The sequence below is a fragment of the Micropterus salmoides genome, unplaced genomic scaffold, assembly GCF_014851395.1.
Source record: "Micropterus salmoides isolate LMB-PRFRI ecotype aquatic unplaced genomic scaffold, ASM1485139v1 Ms_hic_scaffold_3, whole genome shotgun sequence".
Classification (NCBI taxonomy): Eukaryota; Metazoa; Chordata; class Actinopteri; order Centrarchiformes; family Centrarchidae; genus Micropterus; species Micropterus salmoides.
In genome coordinates, this window is record NW_024042261.1 from 32,767,790 (window position 1) to 32,787,247 (window position 19,458).

At 39.0% G+C, this 19,458-nt stretch overlaps 3 protein-coding genes across 7 annotated transcripts in view; 2 read left to right on the forward strand and 1 right to left on the reverse strand.

Moving 5' to 3' along the window:
- Positions 1-833: 833 nt before the first annotated feature.
- trpc6b (transient receptor potential cation channel, subfamily C, member 6b) lies at positions 834-9,130 on the forward strand. The gene is given in 12 exon segments (XM_038692523.1): positions 834-862; positions 2,480-3,248; positions 3,423-3,608; positions 3,707-3,871; positions 5,422-5,638; positions 6,159-6,386; positions 6,788-7,052; positions 7,231-7,426; positions 7,713-7,919; positions 8,146-8,202; positions 8,425-8,636; positions 9,103-9,130. Coding segments are annotated over 12 exon segments (2,559 nt in total).
- Positions 9,131-11,228: 2,098 nt separating this feature from the next.
- pgr (progesterone receptor) lies at positions 11,229-16,186 on the forward strand. 2 transcript variants are annotated; one of them, XM_038692833.1, is made up of 8 exons: positions 11,229-12,439; positions 12,724-12,833; positions 13,793-13,909; positions 14,198-14,503; positions 14,747-14,891; positions 15,050-15,180; positions 15,524-15,681; positions 15,785-15,872. In XM_038692833.1, exons 1-8 carry the CDS (start codon positions 11,556-11,558, stop codon positions 15,785-15,787), a joined length of 1,854 nt encoding a protein of 617 aa, XP_038548761.1. In that variant the 5' UTR covers positions 11,229-11,555; the 3' UTR covers positions 15,788-15,872. The 2 variants fall into 2 exon arrangements, with proteins under 2 accessions (XP_038548761.1, XP_038548760.1); XM_038692832.1 differs by having other exon boundaries at positions 11,230-12,439; positions 15,781-16,186.
- A 147-nt stretch (positions 16,187-16,333) lies between these two features.
- Positions 16,334-19,458, reverse strand: part of LOC119882672 (rho GTPase-activating protein 42) — a 61,430-nt gene continuing 58,305 nt past the window's right edge. For all 4 annotated transcript variants that reach the window (XM_038692830.1, XM_038692829.1, XM_038692828.1 and 1 more), the window contains 3 exons: positions 19,383-19,445; positions 19,196-19,275; positions 16,334-18,405 (listed from right to left, as the gene is read on the reverse strand). In XM_038692830.1, the coding sequence (XP_038548758.1) occupies positions 18,317-18,405; positions 19,196-19,275; positions 19,383-19,445 (232 nt within the window). In that variant the 3' untranslated portion in view covers positions 16,334-18,316. The remainder of the gene's footprint in view (positions 18,406-19,195; positions 19,276-19,382; positions 19,446-19,458) is intronic.

Genomic DNA, 19,458 nt, shown 5'->3' on the forward strand with positions numbered 1-19,458 from the left:
TTTTGTATAGTGCTTTTCGTAGCCTACTAAAATAAATGCTATTTAATGTAAAACAACAACAAAAAAAATCCTATAAATGATAGGCCTATGTGCTAAATGATGATGTAAACCTAAGGGAAATGATAAATTATACATTCGCCTACCGGCTTTGCAGGGTTGGGCGAGAAGAAATCAGAAAGCCCAGTAAAACACATTTCCTGCAATGACATCTAGCTAACCATGTAGACCCATCCTAGTGCGTGATGAAATTTGTGAAAAATAGGCTTTATATTTAGAGAATTCTAGCCAACCTATACCTACATTTTAAACAGTTTGTATGTAACCTTCTCATAGGCTAGCCTACTTGTTTTTTCCAGTTTACCATCGGGATGACGCATCTAATAAATTTAAAGGTGTGTTGTTATTACATTTGACGGCAACATGAGTTAAGAGGATTTAGGAAAATCTGTTTATGCTCTCCCACTGCATCAAATAATCAATTTTCAGTGTGTCAACCACCATTTAGAGTATTAGTGGTGTTGCCTGCAGCCTGCACACTGACAATTACAAATAGTTCTCAAGAAAATAATCCCCTAGCCTTCTGACTCAATTTATGACACAAGTTAAGTCTGTGCAGTTCTGCTGTGTTTAAATCCTCTATTAGTGTGACAAAGTGCTTTTATATCTTGCTTTTTGGACTTACCGGTCACAGTTAGGGAAAATCAAGGAAATTAAACTGAAATAGGCTATGAACAGTTATAGGTTTTCACCAAATGCGCACATCCTATGTTATAAAACACACATTTTGCTGCTAGAAAACCGCCCACTGGGCGTGCAAAGGCAAAACCGTCAGCATGAAGACCCAAGGTGGGACGCAGGGAGAGTCAGACTGACAGGTGGTCAAGAGGCTGACGTGAGTCGAGGACATGCGTAGCAGCTGGTCACCTTTGGTTGTAGTTTTGGGTCGTAACGACTTAATGAAGTAAAAGTGACGTTTTATGTGACATCGATCTTCTGTGAGGTGAGTGGACCTTGCTGTTAGACTTTTTTTTATAGTGAAACATTTAAGATACACATTGAACATAATGAAATTCCGTGTCTTATTTCTTAATAGCCTAACAATTGAGAAATGTGTGTGTTTGGTAAGGTTTCTAAGGCCCATGATATTGAAATGAGCAACAGTATTAACTAATGCTCATTGGTCTTAACCTGCGGTATCCAGTTTTTCATGACTCCTTGTTATAAAATTACATTACTACATATTATTGTCATTATCACATGTACACAGTTCAGCTAATGGCGTTAATTGCAGAAGAATAGTAGGCTATCTATCATACAGTGCATCATTAAAGTAATGATAAAACGGTCAGTTTTCATCATGCCATAGCGACGTTTTATTTTTGCTTTTACATCTCCCCTAAAAACAGTTGCCTGGCATGATGAAGAAGAGCAGCAGAACAAAAGCAACAAGGCATTCTCAGAAAACCAGGCAGGTAAATCCACATGGAGCGGCTGTCTATGCCATCTTAAAGGCAAAAACTATAACAGGTTTAGTTTTTTCATGTCAGATTCATGATCATACCCTTTCCATTTTATTTGGGATTTTTGCATCTTCCCTGGCTGAACTGCATGACACCTTTTTCGTTTTATCTTGTCCCAGCTGACATAGACCAGATACTAAAGATTCATAATTTGACAGTCTGTATTACAACAAATTCTGTAAATATATTGTTCATTTATTTAAAATCTTATTAACGCTAATTTTGATTGAATGAAGGAACGTTGTCATCATCTATGATCATCTGTGAGCAATTACCTCCTGAGATAACCACATTATTCAAATGAAATTACTGAACAGAAAGTAGATTTACTTGTTTGACAATGACACAAAATATCATTACTATTAAAAATAGTCACCGTCATATGGTAGTATGGTCTTAGTCAAATGAATGGTGTACTTTGGGGTTAGGGTTAGGGTCAAGTTTACCACTGGAATAACCATCAAACACTTGATGACATTGTCGTATATTATTCCAGAAATGGAACAATGACAGCTATCAGGCAGAAGCTGAGACAGTGCCAAGCCATGAAATGAAGAAGAGCAGATGATGAGTTCATGGGTGGTGTCACACATGGAGCGAGAGTTATAATTCATCTGAGACCAGCTGTCTATTCAGCACTGGTGTCCATTCACTTCTTAGGTCACAGTGGGGAGTTGATCCGAGGTCTCTCACACCAAAGGCATGTGTCTTATCCATTGCGCCATCACCACCCCAGTTGGAGCTGATGTTCATTTACCTAAACCAGTAGAGTAAATAAAGTAATGTGTTTGCTTAGTAACAAATTATAAGTAAATCTTACTTAACCTGACATTTGTGTGATATGGATTTGAGATAGAAATTTGAGTATTTTGGCATACATTAATACATTTACACAGATATGGTCTTCAGTCATATGATAATCATATTATATTATTTAAAATATGTTTATCTGTGTTTAGGTGGAGCAATGAAGGGAGAGCCATCATGCAGCAGCAGGTCGTGGCCAAATCCCGGCGACAAGCTTTACAGAGAGCTGGTTACCTGTGTCATGCTCAGTCCTCTTCCTGCCTTTCCATGACAGAGGAACTTTTCTTATATGCTGCAGAATATGGCAACATTCCTCAAGTGAAGCGGATGCTGGAGGAGCTGCCAGACCTCAATGTCAACTGTGTGAACTACATGGGCCAGAATGCATTGCAGCTGTCAGTTGCCAATGAACATTTAGAGGTCACTAAGCTACTTCTTAGGAAGAAAGACCTCGCTAGAATAGGAGATGCTTTGCTGTTAGCCATCAGTAAAGGCTACATCCATATAGTGGAGGCCATACTGAGTCACGAGGCCTTTGCAGATGGTAAGAGGCTGACTAACAGTCCTAGCCAGGTGGAGACACATGATGACTTCTTTGCTTATGATGAGGATGGCACACGTTTCTCTCGTGACATCACACCCATCATCCTGGCTTCCCAGTGCCATGAATATGAAATCGTGCATATCCTTCTTATGAAAGGGGCCTATATAGAGCGGCCTCATGACTACTTCTGCCAGTGCAAGATCTGCACCCAACAGCAGAGGAATGACTTATTTAGCCATTCACTGTCCCGCATCAATGCATATAAAGGTCTGGCCAGTCCAGCATATCTGTCACTATCCAATGAAGACCCTGTGATGGCAGCATTGGAGCTGGGCAATGAGCTTGCAGTTCTGGCCAACATTGAGAAGGAGTTCAAGGTACAGTATTTAAGTTAAATTTACCTGATACTTTACTAAAATTTCAGACACAATATCTGCACATCATGCTGATTAAAAAAATTGAAGGCTGCAAATATGTTTGTTTTTAGGCAATAAGTGGCTCAAAAAAGTATAAGAATAAAGCACTATAAATGTTGCCATTGTCTGTTACAGAATGATTACAAGAAACTGTCCATGCAGTGTAAAGACTTTGTGGTGGGACTCCTAGATTTGTGTCGAAACACAGAGGAAGTGAAGGCTATCTTAAATGGGGACGCTGAATCATGTCAAATTTCTGAAACCTTTGGCAGACAAAACCTTCTCAGGTTAAAACTTGCAATAAAGTATGAAGTTAAAAAGGTAAGCATGTAGGAAAAGCACTATAAGTTATAGGATTAGAACTGATGCACTTGTTTTCATTTTCAACCATGTGTTGTTGTTTTTTTTACCGTGAGCAGTTTGTGGCACATCCAAACTGCCAACAGCAACTTCTGTCCATCTGGTATGAGAACTTGTCTGGAGTACGTCAGCAAACCACAGCCGTTAAAATCCTTCTTGTCCTTGGTGTAGCTGTTGGGATGCCTGTCCTGGCTTTTATGTGCTGGATAGCACCATCAAGTAAGGTTAGTTACAAAACAGTCATACATTATTTTAATTTGTTAGGTTATGCATTCATTGTCTTGATTGTCTTTTAGGAAACATTTTAAACACATTTAGCAGAGCTAAAAGAAGAGTGAACGTTGTACATTTGAAATGACTCCAATGTTGCTCCATGCCTGCTGAACATTTAAATAGGCCAATGTTGCTAACACATTAGTCACAATAACTTTATATGGTGAGGCTGCTAGTTAGTGGTTACAGCAAAAAGGGCCTGAGTTCCAACCTAAGTTGTCCCAGGCGTTTCTGTGTGGAGCATATTTTCCCCATGTCTGCGTGGGTTCTCTCCAGGTGCTCCAGCTTCCCGCCAACACCCAAAAACATGCAGGCTAGGAAAATTGAATCCTCTATATTGCCCTCAGGTGTGAGTGGTTGTTTTTATATGTGTTGGCCCTCCGATGGTCTGGCCTGTCCGCTGGGATAGCGGATGGTCTGGCCTGTCCACCCCCCCCCCCCAATGACTGAGTGAGTGAACTTTTCATGGTAATAATATGTCAGGGATGTGTGTCACAAGTACATCAGGGAAACAACCACTACACAAATGCGTGGCTGAACACAGAAGTGCCAACTCCTCAGGTCAACACTCAGGATAAGGGATACTCCTTTGATCCAAATCTAAACCTACATTGGCACTGTGTTAAAACATAAATTAATTGTGGTTCATCACATCTTTGGACAGCTGAGTTCAGTTTCTCTAGCCACTGACAGGCACTTTTTCACTCAGCTCCATGTTTGGATTTTTTCCTTCCTTTAAAAACTGCCTTTTGTGTTTACTTGTGTTATCTTTGTATAATATTTCAATAGTGTTTCTTCTTCTGGTTTGGGTGACTGCTTCAAGTACTTTTGTTTAGTCTGCATTTCAACATGTTGCTGCTTACTGCTTGTGACACAGTACCGTCACTCATACAGTTGAGAGTGCACTTGGACTGCCACACCAATGAGCCTGGCTCTTTGGCGTTGTGGTCAAAGGTGCATGTTTGGTACCCTGTAGACCTGTGTTTAAATCTGGGTAGGGTGACTGCTATTGCCCTTCGCTATACTGCTTTGGAGAAGACTGTTTAGTATTTTGGTCTTGTGATACTGGATATGCCAGTTATGTGATATACTTCAAAATACTGATACCAACTTTGTAAGTACAAAAAATACCATGTCACTAATGGGTTATGTCTCATCATGCCGTTTGAACTCTCACTTTGCCCTCCTTTGGTTGGCCTCGCTCGGTAGTTTCACCTGTAAGAATAGAAAAGGGAACTCTTAACCCCCCGATAGCAGAACCTTTAATCACACCCTTTTCCCCATGAATCCAGCCCAAATTTTTGTTAATGTGGACAAGCTCTTGCCAGGTTTTTGCAATTTGGTTGGGGTCAGGATTAGGGTCTTCAATTTTGACTAATCTCTTACTGTGTGCAAAGATGATAGTCTGTAACCATAACATGTGAGATTCATTTGGGAAGCATGGTGCAGTTCAAAAAAATGCTAAACTTTGTTCTGTTTGCCATTCCCTGACTTGTGTCAGTTAGGGAAACTTATGTGTGGACCTTTCCTGAAGTTTGTGGCCCATGCAGCTTCCTTTATGATATTCCTTTGCCTACTGGTCCTAAACGCGGCAGACCGATTTGATGGAACATCGCTGCTGCCTAACATGACCACCCATGATCACCCCTCACAACTGTTTCGTATGAAGACCACCCCCTTCACCTGGATGGAGATTCTAATCATATCCTGGGTCATAGGTAATGAGTGTATACATTCACAAATAGCTGTCAAATATTTTTGTCTTATGTTAACATATCTTTTCATTATGTTAATTTATTCCTCCCCATCTTTCTGACTGAAGTTACTCATAGTTTAAGTCAAGCTCCCACACTTTTACAATTACATCACTCAGGGTCAAGGATATTACAAGGAGTTATAAATCCTGCCATAAATCATGCCAGGAAATTGCCCACATATATGTATGTATGTTTGTATGTATATATGTCTGTACAAATATATACACACACACACACACACACACACACACACAAATATATATAGACACAAAAGGCAAGGTGACACTAGACAACTCTACAGACAAGACTTTGGAACCATATTGTGCATGGTTCACCAGTACATCAAAAATCATGGGTGATTTTACTATTATTTCGAGCCGTATTTATCATGTTCATACATGTGCTAATCACCTCAGCCACTATTTAATTTAGGAGAAAAAACAGTGTGACTGTCAAACATGTGTGATTTTTTTTCCCACAGGGAAGATCTGGGAAGAATGTAAAGATATTTGGTCGCAAGACATCCGGGAATACATTTCAGAACCCTGGAACCTTCTTGATTTTAGTATTTTGGCCATTTTTATGACCTCTTTCGTTGCCAGATTAATGGCTTTCTGGCATGCATATTCTGCACAATGTTATGTTGACAAGCACTATACTGACCTGTCCAACGTGACTTTGCCCTCTGAGATACAGTATTTCCAGTTGGGTAAGTGTGGACAAAGGAATTCAAGTATTATAATTATTTATTCAGTAAATATTTTTTAGAAATCTAAAATTAAACGTAATAGTTATTAGAGAGGATATCCTGGGTCAGACTTGAATTTTAGGTTTCATCAGTGTTATAGATATAGATTTATTATTATTATTTATTTATTTATTTATTAAGTATTCTTGGGTATCTTATAGGTGTCTATTTAAAGATAACATTTTCACCCAGAACAGGAAATCCAAGAAAATAAAGGGATACTTGATTTTATGGCTAATTCATTATAAAATACCCAGACTAAATGTAGTTCCTTGTATGAGTGCTATACACAGTTAGTGATCAAATTGGAATGATAGTTGACTGAATCAAAACGGACACATTCAGCATTTGTTTGTTTTCAGCTCGAATCAACTGGGTGTCCTCAGATCCGCAGCTTATTTCTGAAGGCCTCTATGCAATTGCAGTTGTGCTGAGTTTCTCTCGCATTGCATACATCCTGCCTGCCAATGAGAGCTTTGGGCCTTTGCAGATCTCACTGGGAAGAACAGTAAAAGACATCTTTAAGTTCATGGTGATTTTCATAACAGTTTTTGTGGCTTTCATGGTGGGAATGTTCACTCTGTACTCATACTACCTCGGAGCCAAGCACAACGATGCCTTTACAACGTGAGTGTCGACTATTATGGACTGTTGCAATATCGCAGTTTGCCTGAAAAAGCTTGAAAAATGGCTTAATATTTTCCAGTTGTGCCTTTGGACACAATCTGTGTTAAATTAATATGATGTAAGACTAATACATTGGTTACACTACACTAATTTAATTCCCATCTCTCCAATCCTCCAGGCTCGAAGAGAGTTTTAAAACCTTATTTTGGGCCATTTTTGGCTTGTCAGAGGTGAAATCAGTGGTCATTAACATTGACCATAAGTTCATTGAGAATATTGGCTATGTTCTGTACGGGGTGTACAACATCATCATGGTGATTGTCTTGCTGAATATGCTCATTGCCATGTTCAACAGCTCCTTCCAAGAAATTGAGGTACGTCTTAACCATCCACATTTCTAAATTAGTATTAATTTTTGTAACTTGTAAGATTTGTGCTAGATCATACTTGTTATGGTAATAATTCAATTTGACAAAATTTTCATAGATGATTTATATTGTCAAATTTCAGTTCAGTTTATGATACTTGCTGTAAATTTGGTATAATACTGCAAATTTAACATTAGAAATGCAAATTAATTAACTAAATATTCACCTGTGGCTCATCAAATGTTTCCATTGGCTCTTACCCCTTCTTACTGTTTCTTCTCTGTTGGTGCAGGACGATGCTGATGTTGAGTGGAAGTTTGCCAGAACTAAGCTCTGGTTCTCGTACTTTGAGCATGGTGGCACACTGCCTGTACCCTTCAACCTCGTACCCAGCCCCATGTCTGTTGTTTCCCTTTGGCTGGGGATAAGGGAATATTTCTGGGATGTACCTCAAGGCAAAAGTAAAGAAAATTCAAAAGATGAGATGGAGCTTAACAAGGTCAGGCCTCAGCTGCTGACACAAATTATATTTCTAACAAGGAAGTGACCACATTTATTTTGTTGAATGAAAAGTAATGGCTAGAGACATTTAGAGTACTTCAAGTGAAGTTGACCTATATTCTTTGACACAGGTCTACAGGGCCCTCTTGTGTCGCATTTATATGTTGCAGGTTTAAATGTGTCCCATAACAGTGTTTCTTATCTTCCTTGGTTATCTTCCTTAGCTGAGGCAACAGGAAAATCTGAGTGCAGAAGCATCCCTTTGTCCAACACGTCATCAAGTAAAAGTTTTGAGTTTTGATTTCCTAATGCTGATTAACCTGTTAATAACTGTTGAATGGAGCAAATTGTCTTTCCAAAAAATTAATAACTCATATTCCACATTAAGAACTCAAAGGAGACTTTATATACAGTATGTCTGTACACACACACACACACATACATATATATATATATATATATCTGTTATGTGTTTTAAGACTCAAATATCTTCTTTATTACAGAAAACAATGAATCACCTCATCAAAAGATACATCTTAAAAGCACAAAGAGATAAAGACAATGACGAAGTAAAGGAGGGTGAACTGAAAGAGATCAAACAGGACATCTCCAGTCTCCGCTATGAGCTGCTGGAGAGGGGAAACCATGACATGGACACACTGGCAAAGCTCATCGGGCAACTGGGAGAAGTCATGCATGTCCAGCAGAAATAAGAGCAGAAGAACAAGCACACTACTTTCTTCCATCCATCCATCGTTAACCGCTTATCCTGTGTACAGGGTCGTGGGAGGCTGGAGCCTATCGCAGCTGACATTGGGCGAAACAGACAACCACTCACACTTACATTCACACCCAAGGGCAATCTAGAGACACCAATCAACCTAGCCTGCATGAATCCACGCAGACACGGGGAGAACATGCAAACTCCACACAGAAAGGCCGGGGCAACCGGGGTTTGAACCCACGACCTTCTTGCTGGGAGCCACCGCCACTACTTTCTTAACAAATTAAAATATTAGGGATGTATTTACTTGACACACTGCACTCTTAAATATTTTTAAAAATATTTGATTTCTTCCTTTAGTGGAAATATATCACTTTGGGAGGGAACAAATTTTGTCCCTGTATGAATACAGTTTATCACATGGTAGCACTAATGGAACTTTTGTCCTGTTGCACAGGCTCTGTTACACTAATATGCACTACTGACAGCTAACATATGATGGTACTGCCTGTTACCAGCTGTTTATATGGTTTGATGTAGAGGTGATTTGAAGTAGAAAAGCATTAAAAAAGAAGCATTTGTTGTGCAGTGGCAGGTTCATAGGTCAGATATAACATAAAATATAAATTAAAGCTTGTTGGTAATAACTATGAGATAATTATTTTTTTCTGTAATGTAACATGAAAATCAGTCAACAGTACTCTGGTTTAAATGTTCATACAAGACATTAACTTTTATTTATTTTTTTAATGTTGTGTTTTATTAAAATGTTGATCACTTAAGCATAATGTTTAATGAATATAATTAAAATCTATGTTGATTATCTTCACCTCACTTATCAGAGGGTTTATGGGTTTTTGAAATAGTTGCAGCAGATGCTTCTGTGCTCTCGCTCACGCTTGCAGTGAAGCAAGACAAATGTCTGAGAACAGTCTGACCGGTAGACAAACAGCTTATCTACAGTCTACAGTCAGCCCAGCAGAGTAAACCCTACTACCAGACTTAGCTGAGCAGTCCCTGAACACAGCTACTGTGAAGCATTTACAGAAAGGAAGACTAAGGGATGAACATTGCAGTTATTACAAGAGTAACACTGATAAAATAACCACAAAACATTTGATGAAAAAGATTAACATTACAAGGCCCAGTGAGATGCCCATTTACCCCATGTGTATATAATGTTAGACAGCTGATTTAAAAAGTACCAGAAAATGGGATTACACAAAATGGTATTACACAAGAATTGAAGGCTGTTGATGGTCTACCATGAGCCATTAGCGTCACATTTTGCAACCTTTTCTGAAACTAGACCATTACACCATTTAAAGAACACATCATGTAGATATACTGAACAAAATTAAAAACACAACATTTTTGTTTTTGCCCTGTTCATCATGAGCTGAACTCAAAGAAATAGCCTAAGACACACCTTTGCAATACCCATGCTGTCTGATCAGCATCTTGATATGCCACACCTGTGAGGTGGATGGATTATCTCAGCAAAGGAGAAGTGCTCACTGACACAGATTTTGACAGATTTGTGAACAATATTTGAGAGAAATAGGCCTTTTGTGTACATAGAGAAAGTCTTAGATCTTTGAGTTCAGCTCATGATGAATGGGGGCAAAAACAAAAGTGTGCGTTTATAATTTTGTTCAGTGTATGAATGTGTAACTGTTATCAAAGAATTATGTAGGCTACAGCATGAGAATTCTCTCTGATATCAAACAGATGACGCAGGAGAGAGGGCCAAGGCCTGTGTGTGCATCATAACTACATGCATTAGCAACATCCCGACTAGACTGATTATCATGAATAGTGAAATGTTCTCTGATATCTAGGAAAAAAACAGAAATGTAAATCAGATTACAAAGAAATCGAGAGTGCTGTTATGACACAATGTCCTTATGAAATATAGAGGACCACCTTACAGAAGATGTGTAGATAAATATTCTTCTTTTACAAAGGCTATTTGTGTGCTTTTGGTCAAACATATAATGCTTAAATTGAGAACTTCATTTTTAAGCAGCCTTAAATAGATGCAAATGTGCCAAAATGGAAAAGATCTGAAAAAGAAAAGAAACAACAAAAATTACATTTTCAGGAAAACAAAACATTTACAAAATATCAATTATAATTTATAACTGCCACTCAGTTTGCATGATGTGTAAAGTGGTAAATAAAGCTTCAAAGCACAAATGGGACAGAAGCAATTTGGTCTTGGTTACAAACAAACACTATGCAACCCTATTCTCATGGCTGAAATAGAACTCATTCATAATAAAATACAAATAATGACAAATAAAATTGGGTCTTGACCTGCTGAATTCAGCAGGGCTGGCAAGGATGAGTTTTGGGATAATTATTAACTTAGTGAAAGTGTTTTGGCCAAAATTGTGGTCATGTTGTGCATCACTCTTATGAATGGGGTGGAGACTAATGACAATTGACATTGAAGTGATCCATCCCTCATTCTCCTCATTGGCTGGCTATTTTGCTGTAGGTCTGCTGTAAATGTAAGTGTACATTTCTCTAGCCTGGCTCTGCATTGATTCTTCCCCTGCAACCTTTGGAGGATTGCCTATTTAGTCTGAATGAGAAAAGCTATTGGAAATCTGTGAACAAGGAAAATAATATCCATTCAACTTTGAAACATGACACCCACAACCGAATAAGGGATTATATTGTAATTGATTTAACATGCCAGATCTATTTTCTGAAAGAGGTCATAATTCTTTTCTGAACAGCTCCTAAATTATATGGAATAGAGTCTTACGTTAAAGAAAGGCGAAGTTACAGCCTTCCTCGACTGGGAGGAGGATTACAAGAAAGTCTGAGCCACAGTTTATCACACACCGTCCAGCCTCCGGGCGCACTCCAGTCTCTGCTGTGCGCGTCGCGGTTCAGAAAATGGAAAATAAAATAAACGAAAGGATGAGCACCATCAGTACTTCGATCGCTGATTCCACCAATACAACAGTGAAAGACTTGATTGAAGCTGGGTACAGTAATACTAAATTATCTAACGAGTCACAGTCTTTAAATTCCATGCGTAATTTTGGAATCGCCGGAACACTGATCCACGTTCAAAATTCAAGTGTCGACGGCGCAGTTTTCAAAGAGTGTAACGTACTTGATGGAAAACATTTTTATGACCGTGGCAGTGAATATCTTAAGTGTGACAGTGTACCTTGGGACGACTTTGTAAATGTTCAGAGGACGAATGTGGCCTCATCCGAAAGTTTGCCAGGCGCAAATTTAAGTCTCTCCTCGATAACCGGAGCGTGTAAGTTCATCAAAGATGAAAAGGACCCATCTGTGATTATGGACACCCCTTGTCCCAACTTTGATCAATCATCGGAGATACCTGTTTTTGACACCTGTTGTGACACTGACAGAAAGCAGCAGATGGGGCTTTGTGAGGGTGAGTCGACAAGCTTCACACCGGCAGCGGCGGTTCCTCGACCGGGGCTAGAAGGATCTCCAACCTTTCTGATCGACCTGAACCAGTCAGAGCAGCTACCGGCGCTAAGCCAGGTCCGGGCTGACTCCAGGGATAGTTCGCCCGGGAAGGCTGTTATCAACTTTGATGCCAACAGGCACACAACCACGCAAATGATGATGTTCAAGAACGAGGTTCCCCGTTGGCAGATTCAGACCTCTCCGGCTGAGCATCAGTACTGGTGCCAGTCCGCAGGGGTGACCGAAGACCCCTTCTCACACAGCGGCTATGATGGGATCCAGAACCAGGCCCTGTCTCAGAGGAACCCATCGCCCTTTACCACATTCCCCGGGTAATTACTGCAATATAATTACTATAAACGTTCACCTTGAAGTAACTGTAGAAATATAATGTTCGGTCCTTTTTTAGGCTTACTTGCGAACATAAAGATGCCTCTTAAATAAGCTTTAAACAAGTATCCTACATCATTAATGTAAGAGCTTAATTTAAGCATCATTTAGTTATTGCTTTGTTTTTGGTCAAATAAGGATCAAACTCTGATACCCCTTATTTTTTTAAGTAAGCCTATTTCATGTAGGCCCACTGTACATTTCATCGATTTTTTTCTTTATTCAGTATGCCACCTCAGAGAATGTGTGTGATCTGTGGTGATGAGGCATCTGGTTGTCACTATGGAGTCCTAACCTGCGGGAGCTGTAAAGTCTTTTTTAAAAGAGCAGTTGAAGGTGAGAAAACAAAACCTTTTACCTACTTGTGGAGATGTTTAATCCTAACTTCCAAATTATTTCAAGTATTAGTTCTAGGTTTTTATTGTCTTTTTTGTACTTGCCTTCAGTCAAATATTGTCCAAGACACATAAATAGGCTACTGTGTTAAGGCTGTTAGGAAAGGGAAAACACTAAGTCATCGGGAACAGCAGACAGTTTAAAAGCTTCTTTTCAGATTTTATTCTATTTCAAGATGCCTTTTAACATCTGGTCAATGACAGTGACTGTTTTATTAGCCCCCCACCCTTTTGTTTTTCATAGCCTTACTCCAATCTACACTGGAACAGTGTATCTGTTTTTTTCTAACCTATTGGTGCAAGTGTACTGTAGTTTCATGCCCACTGTTATTACTATATTCGATTATACATGCTGGATTTTGTAATACTTGATTTTTAGAGTGCCTGCAAATGAAAATGTGCCTTGTGTGCTAATGTCTTTAGTGTTTTTTTCTGGTGATCAGAGAGCAAAATTACAGTAGGAGTAACTGGCCAAATATTAATTTAATATCAGCTATCACAGGTCTACAGTGACTGAAAGGAAGTTACCTCACTTTAACCATATTTGGCCTTCTATGGTAGTTGTAAAAGGTCATTAGCAACAGTATCACACTGAGCAGTGTTCACAGTGTTCTTCGTCTTGGACTGTTTTTCTTGTTATCTTGCCACACGAGATATGTAAGAGCCACTATGTCTCACCATGGCCATGTCACTCTGTCCTCACAGCCTTGCCTCCATCTAATTTCCTTCTTTAACTCTCTCCTCAGAACACTGTTTCTGTGTGGAGGGAGTAGCCATGTTAATAGTCAAGAGCTCTTCCACACTTTCTCTTCTCATTATGTTCTTCTCCTTCTCCCTACGTATTTGAAAATCAAGTACTGTTAAAATTATATCCATTGACTGTGCCCTTTCACTCAACAGGCCATCATAGCTATCTCTGTGCTGGGCGAAATGACTGCATTGTGGACAAAATCCGGAGGAAAAATTGCCCTGCATGTCGTCTCCGAAAGTGCTATCAAGCAGGAATGATGCTCGGAGGTACCATTTGGTTGTATTTCTTTTTGCACTGAGCTTATACACCCATGTGGCATAAATGAAACTTCTTGGCACTAAGTCACACGATTAGCATAGCACAGACCAAAAGACAGTAATGAATTAAAATGTTCCAGAATTATTTTGCTAGCAGAGGTATTGCAGGTGTGAGCAATTTCATGACTCAGATTATGAATTTACTTGACATGGATAGAAAAACACTGAAACTCTGTTATGGGCACAAAATGTGCTCGTTGTCATCAAATCTTACCAGGCCTTGTATTCATGTCACAGGCAGGAAGCTGAAGCGTTTTGGGGCCTTGAAAGCTTTGGGTTTGGCCCCGTCCTTGATGTTCCAGTCCCACTTGGCCATGTCCAGTGACAATCAGGCCATGACCTCTATGTCTTGCATACCAGGCATTCGTGAGGTGCAACTCTCCCAACAGATCATCAATGTCCTGGAAAATATCGAACCAGAGGTTGTGTACAGTGGTTATGACAACACCCAGTCCGATGTTTCCCATCTTCTGCTTAATAGTCTCAACCGTCTGTGTGAGAAACAACTGGTGTGGATTGTCAAGTGGTCTAAGTCTCTGCCAGGTAACAGCTCTCTGCAGCTCAGGGTCACCACACTTGTCACCATGGGGATCCACTGGCAGGCCTCGCTGAAGGTCTCAGCCTTAAATACTAACTGAGATAGAAGGCTTTGTAATCCCATGAATATTGGATATGAGAGAAGTTGGAATGTTAAAATAAAATATGATTTCCTAAAATCTTTGTCCATGATGCAAGATGCTGACAAATGAAACGCTCTCTAATATAGGATTTTCTTTTCTTTCTAAGGGTTTCGTAATCTTCACATCACTGATCAGATGACCCTCATTCAGTACTCGTGGATGAACCTGATGGTGTTCTCTCTTGGCTGGCGCTCCTTTCAGAATGTCACTAGCGAGTATTTGTTCTTTGCACCTGATCTTGTTCTTAGTCAGTAAGTAAGCGCCATAAAGTAGGCAATTTGAATTGGCTTTTAAATCACAATCATTCTTAATTAAGAGGTTATAGACATGCCACCGATGTATCCATTCAAAAGGCAATGCTTTTGGATGAAAAAAAAGAAACCGACAATTTTATGTTTTTGTCTGTCAGGGAGCAAATGAGGAGATCTCCGATTTATGACCTCTGCCTGGCCATACAGTTCATCCCTCAGGAGTTTGCAAATCTTCAAGTTACCCGTGAGGAGTTTCTCTGCATGAAAGCAATTATATTACTAAACACAGGTAAAGGACAGAAGACTTACTGAATTTGACTCAAGATGACCTTATGCTGACCTTCTTGTTTGTCTGCACTCAGTATACAGTGTTGCAAACAGACATGATGCTTTGATGACAACTAACTACTGTAGAGCAGCACAATAAAGGGAGTGTTGTGCAGGGTGAATGGACCTTGACAAGATTTATGCATCAGTTGCTATCAAGTCCTCCTTTTACAGTAACTGCACTAAAAGTGCCAACTTTTGTTACATTTCCTTAGTTAGTTTAGCTTTTAATTATTTGTCTAAACTTAAAAGTGCATAGCTCAGAGAAATTCTTTTTAATGTGTAAGTGCCCTGTCTGCTCTCAGTGCCTCTTGAGGGACTCAAAAGTCAGGCAATATTTGAAGAGATGAGACAAAACTACATCCGGGAGCTGACCAAGGCTATCCACATGAGGGAGAAGGGCTTGGTGGCCAGCTCACAGCGATTCTACCACCTCACCAAACTGATGGATGCCATGCATGATGTAGGCTCCCTCTTAAATCTGAGTACAACAGCATTAATTTATGTCTAACTGTTACTGCAATGAGCACAAAGACAAATATGAATGTCTCTTTTCTGACAGATAGTGAAGAAGGTCAACCTGTTCTGTCTGAGCACCTTCATCCAGGCAGACGCCATGAAAGTGGAGTTTCCAGAGATGATGACAGAAGTCATTGCCTCCCAGCTTCCCAAGGTGCTGGCAGGCATGGTGAGGCCCCTCTTATTCCACACCAAGTGATGCAAGCACAGACATCGCAACTCTGCAGAGACATCTTGTGAATGGATTACTGATCTTTCAATTACTGGATTCTTTCACTATTGTAGTCAGTCATCTATACTTTGCCAAATTGCCTCTAATGGTCTTTACCCTTTTACTTTAAGAGGTGACAGAATGAACATATTCCTTAAAAATTATGTTTTTTAGTACAGACCATCTTTAATATTATGAATTCAGAGGCATCAATCAATAAAGCTCTTCTGTATAATTATGGTATATCCACCCTTTCCTATCCTATCCTACAACTTGTGTACAGATGGTATTTATTAGCTGATACACAGTAGGTCTGGAAAACCACAAGATACTTAATTTTTGTACTGAAGCTGCCAACAAGAAAAAATACACAAAAACATAAAAATCAGTGTTTCTCACAAACATTTTATTCTTAGTAGAGGACAAATAGGGGAGACACTGAAATCTGCCACTTTAACTAATCAAATTATTTTAGGGTTAGCAGCTGTGTGACTCAATGCACCTATAGGGGAAAATGAGAAGATAACTAATAAAAAAAGGGCACATCTCCACAAAGGCTGCACAATGCCCAAAATGTGTTATTTTCATAACAGAACATAAAAATCTGCATCTCGATCTGCGTCAGAATACACACAATGACAGAAATGGGATACATGTGACAGGTTTAATTCAAGTGAATGCAGTAGTTAATTAAAAATTAGAAAATGTTTTCAAAAAAGCCCCATTTCATAATATACAGAAATCCTTTATAATTTCTGTATCAGCAGATCTGTAAAAATAATTAATCCCTTTCTCCTCCGCACATGGTCTTTCTCTAAATAATTTTTAACTGAAATCTGTTACTAGTTGTACAGTTAACAAACAAAGCAATGTGCCAAAATGTAACTTCCCTGGCAGAGGTAATAAAAACATGGAAAGTAGAACACAAAGAGACAACTATATTTTACCAAAGGTTAATACATTTACAACACATTCTCACTATTCAGCCTTCTTTACATGTTGAATACAGAGTTTCTCACTGCAGTAAGCACAAGTTAAACTCACTAACTGTGATAAAGAATTTGGACCACAGGTCTAATAAATCACTGTTTATTTATAGACATGTTTATGCACCTCCAAGACACAGTGGATGACTTCAAGGAAACAAGCTTGCCGTATAAAATTTAAGTATGTCAAATGTTACATATTCAGGATATGGATATAATTTCTGTGATATGCTCCTGCAAATTGAGACTGCAAGGGAGTGTTATTCCAGCATCAATGGTCAAGGCCACCTGACATTCTTAAAGATGTAAATGGAAAAGAACCTCCTAATCTTGGAAAGTACAAGATCACAAATACCTTCGGACACCAGAGAATGTCTTACGTTGGAGTGATTTTTCAGTTTATAATAACTGAAGATGTTGATTATTTTCTTTTTAGATAATAATGAACTTTGTACTTTGGAAATGTTGTGACTGTAAAAATTAAATATGAAATAGCATCTTTAACATAATATAATTTGATACATGTCTAGTTGTCATTACTAGTACACCAGTGTACCAGTGAGTACAGTACCACAGGCATTAAATGTGAAGGCTCCACCTCACGGACACAGCATTCATGACATTATATAAAAAAAACATTTTACATTCGGCATATATTTGATGTGATAATTTATAGTAATAAAGTGTTACAGGAAGTAAATATTTTGATTAGCGTCGACAGAAGAGCTCACTAGCATTACTGTACTGTACAGTACAGTACTGTGTAGCTAACCAGAAAGTGCACTGCAGCAGTGAGCAGGTTCAATGGATGATCAATGATCACAGGCCATAAACATGAAAGTTAAGGTGCAAACCCATTATGGATTCTAATAGATTAGATTATTATCATTATTTTTAATCACAGTGTATTCAGTTACAGTTAATACAAAATGTTTATGAAACTACAGATTTTCATTTGCAACTTGATGAAAGTGTTATGTTGATTTAATGGGCAGTTAAAATATAATATATTTCTGAGAATAAATCTTGTGAAATAGGATGTGATTGTTTTGTGATTCTGCTAATACTGGGACTAAAAACATCAGTGCAGTTGATGGGTAATATATGCATTTACATGTAACAATAATGTCATACCTATTTCTTCTTACTTTCTTAATCTCTGCAGATTCCCCAAACATTTCACAATGAAGTCATTTTTGGACTTCGAACTTCTAGCAGTGTTAAAGCAAATACTATACTGCTTGATATCTGCTAAGACCGCATATAAAATGCAGAAATGTTAGTTACCAGCAATAACAGGAACTCCTTACAACAGTCAACCCGATTGTGTGTATTAATTTTTCCATGGATACCATGAAAAAGATGCAATGTTTACCAGTTTGTTAGAGAAAGACGACATAATTCTCAGGGATTAAACCTGTTTTTCCCTCGTATGTTGCTTGGAGCCAGCCTGGTTCAACAGAGGGGTAGACTACAGGACAAAAAGAGAGAAAAAAAAATGCATAAGTCTAATAAGAGGAGAGAAGCAGATTCTTAATCTAGTGAAACCTGATTAGACGCACTGAGCCTGTCTTTGGTTACATTATTTCAAAGACTTGGTGAATAGCAGCAAAATAGGCAGAAAAATAAACATAGCATACTTGGGGTCAGACTGCTCTTTAAATTCAGTCCCTCTTTATATTATCTTAGCAGGATTGGATCATCTTCCTTACTCACACACATACAGTATCAACCATAAAAAAATAAAGTTAATCTTTGCCTTTAATGATCAGCTAAAGCTATCTAGCAAAGATACGGTGGATAAGGATGAAGAAAATACTGTTAATATACTCTCTAAGGTCTGCTGGTAACTGATAAGGAGAGTTTGTTGACGTTTTTGGCGTTTGGCTGCTGGTTCCGTTAACAGGGAACAGGCTCTGGTGCCTTCCACTACTAGGTTACAGTGACCTGCCTGCACTGGTTGCGGGCCAAGTCATCTCTTCATGGAAAAGGCAAGAGGCAATAAAAAATCCAGGGGCTGTTTGGTTTCAGCAATGCATATGGGGGTGTCACACTAAAAGCAAAATTATTTCATCCCTCCACATAACACTGGGAATTAGCCAAGTCCTTGCTGTGTGCTGCCAGTACACAACAGACTGTCTGTGTACACTGTTCAAATATCAGCCTACGCAAAAAAGCATTTGTGCTGTTGTGAGCACTTCTGCAGCAAAGTAATTGTCAGCTGAAGCATATAATGTTCTTCTTGTATTGGCTATGCTTACCATTTGAAAAGTGCGCCCCCTGAGGGAAGCTGAGCTCATGGCTGTGCTCTGCCTCACAGGAATACATCGCCTTGGCATCTCTAGTAAAGACAACAAAAACAGGCATTGTCATGGCAGATTTTAAGGAGATGACAGTGATGATTAATTATGTTAAAATGTTGTAGATGGAGTCATGTTTTTACAGCACCTTCCGACTGGAACAGACTGTGAGGAAGAGGTATTTTCAAAAAGCAGTGCTCTGGCAGCGACCCTGAAAAAATATG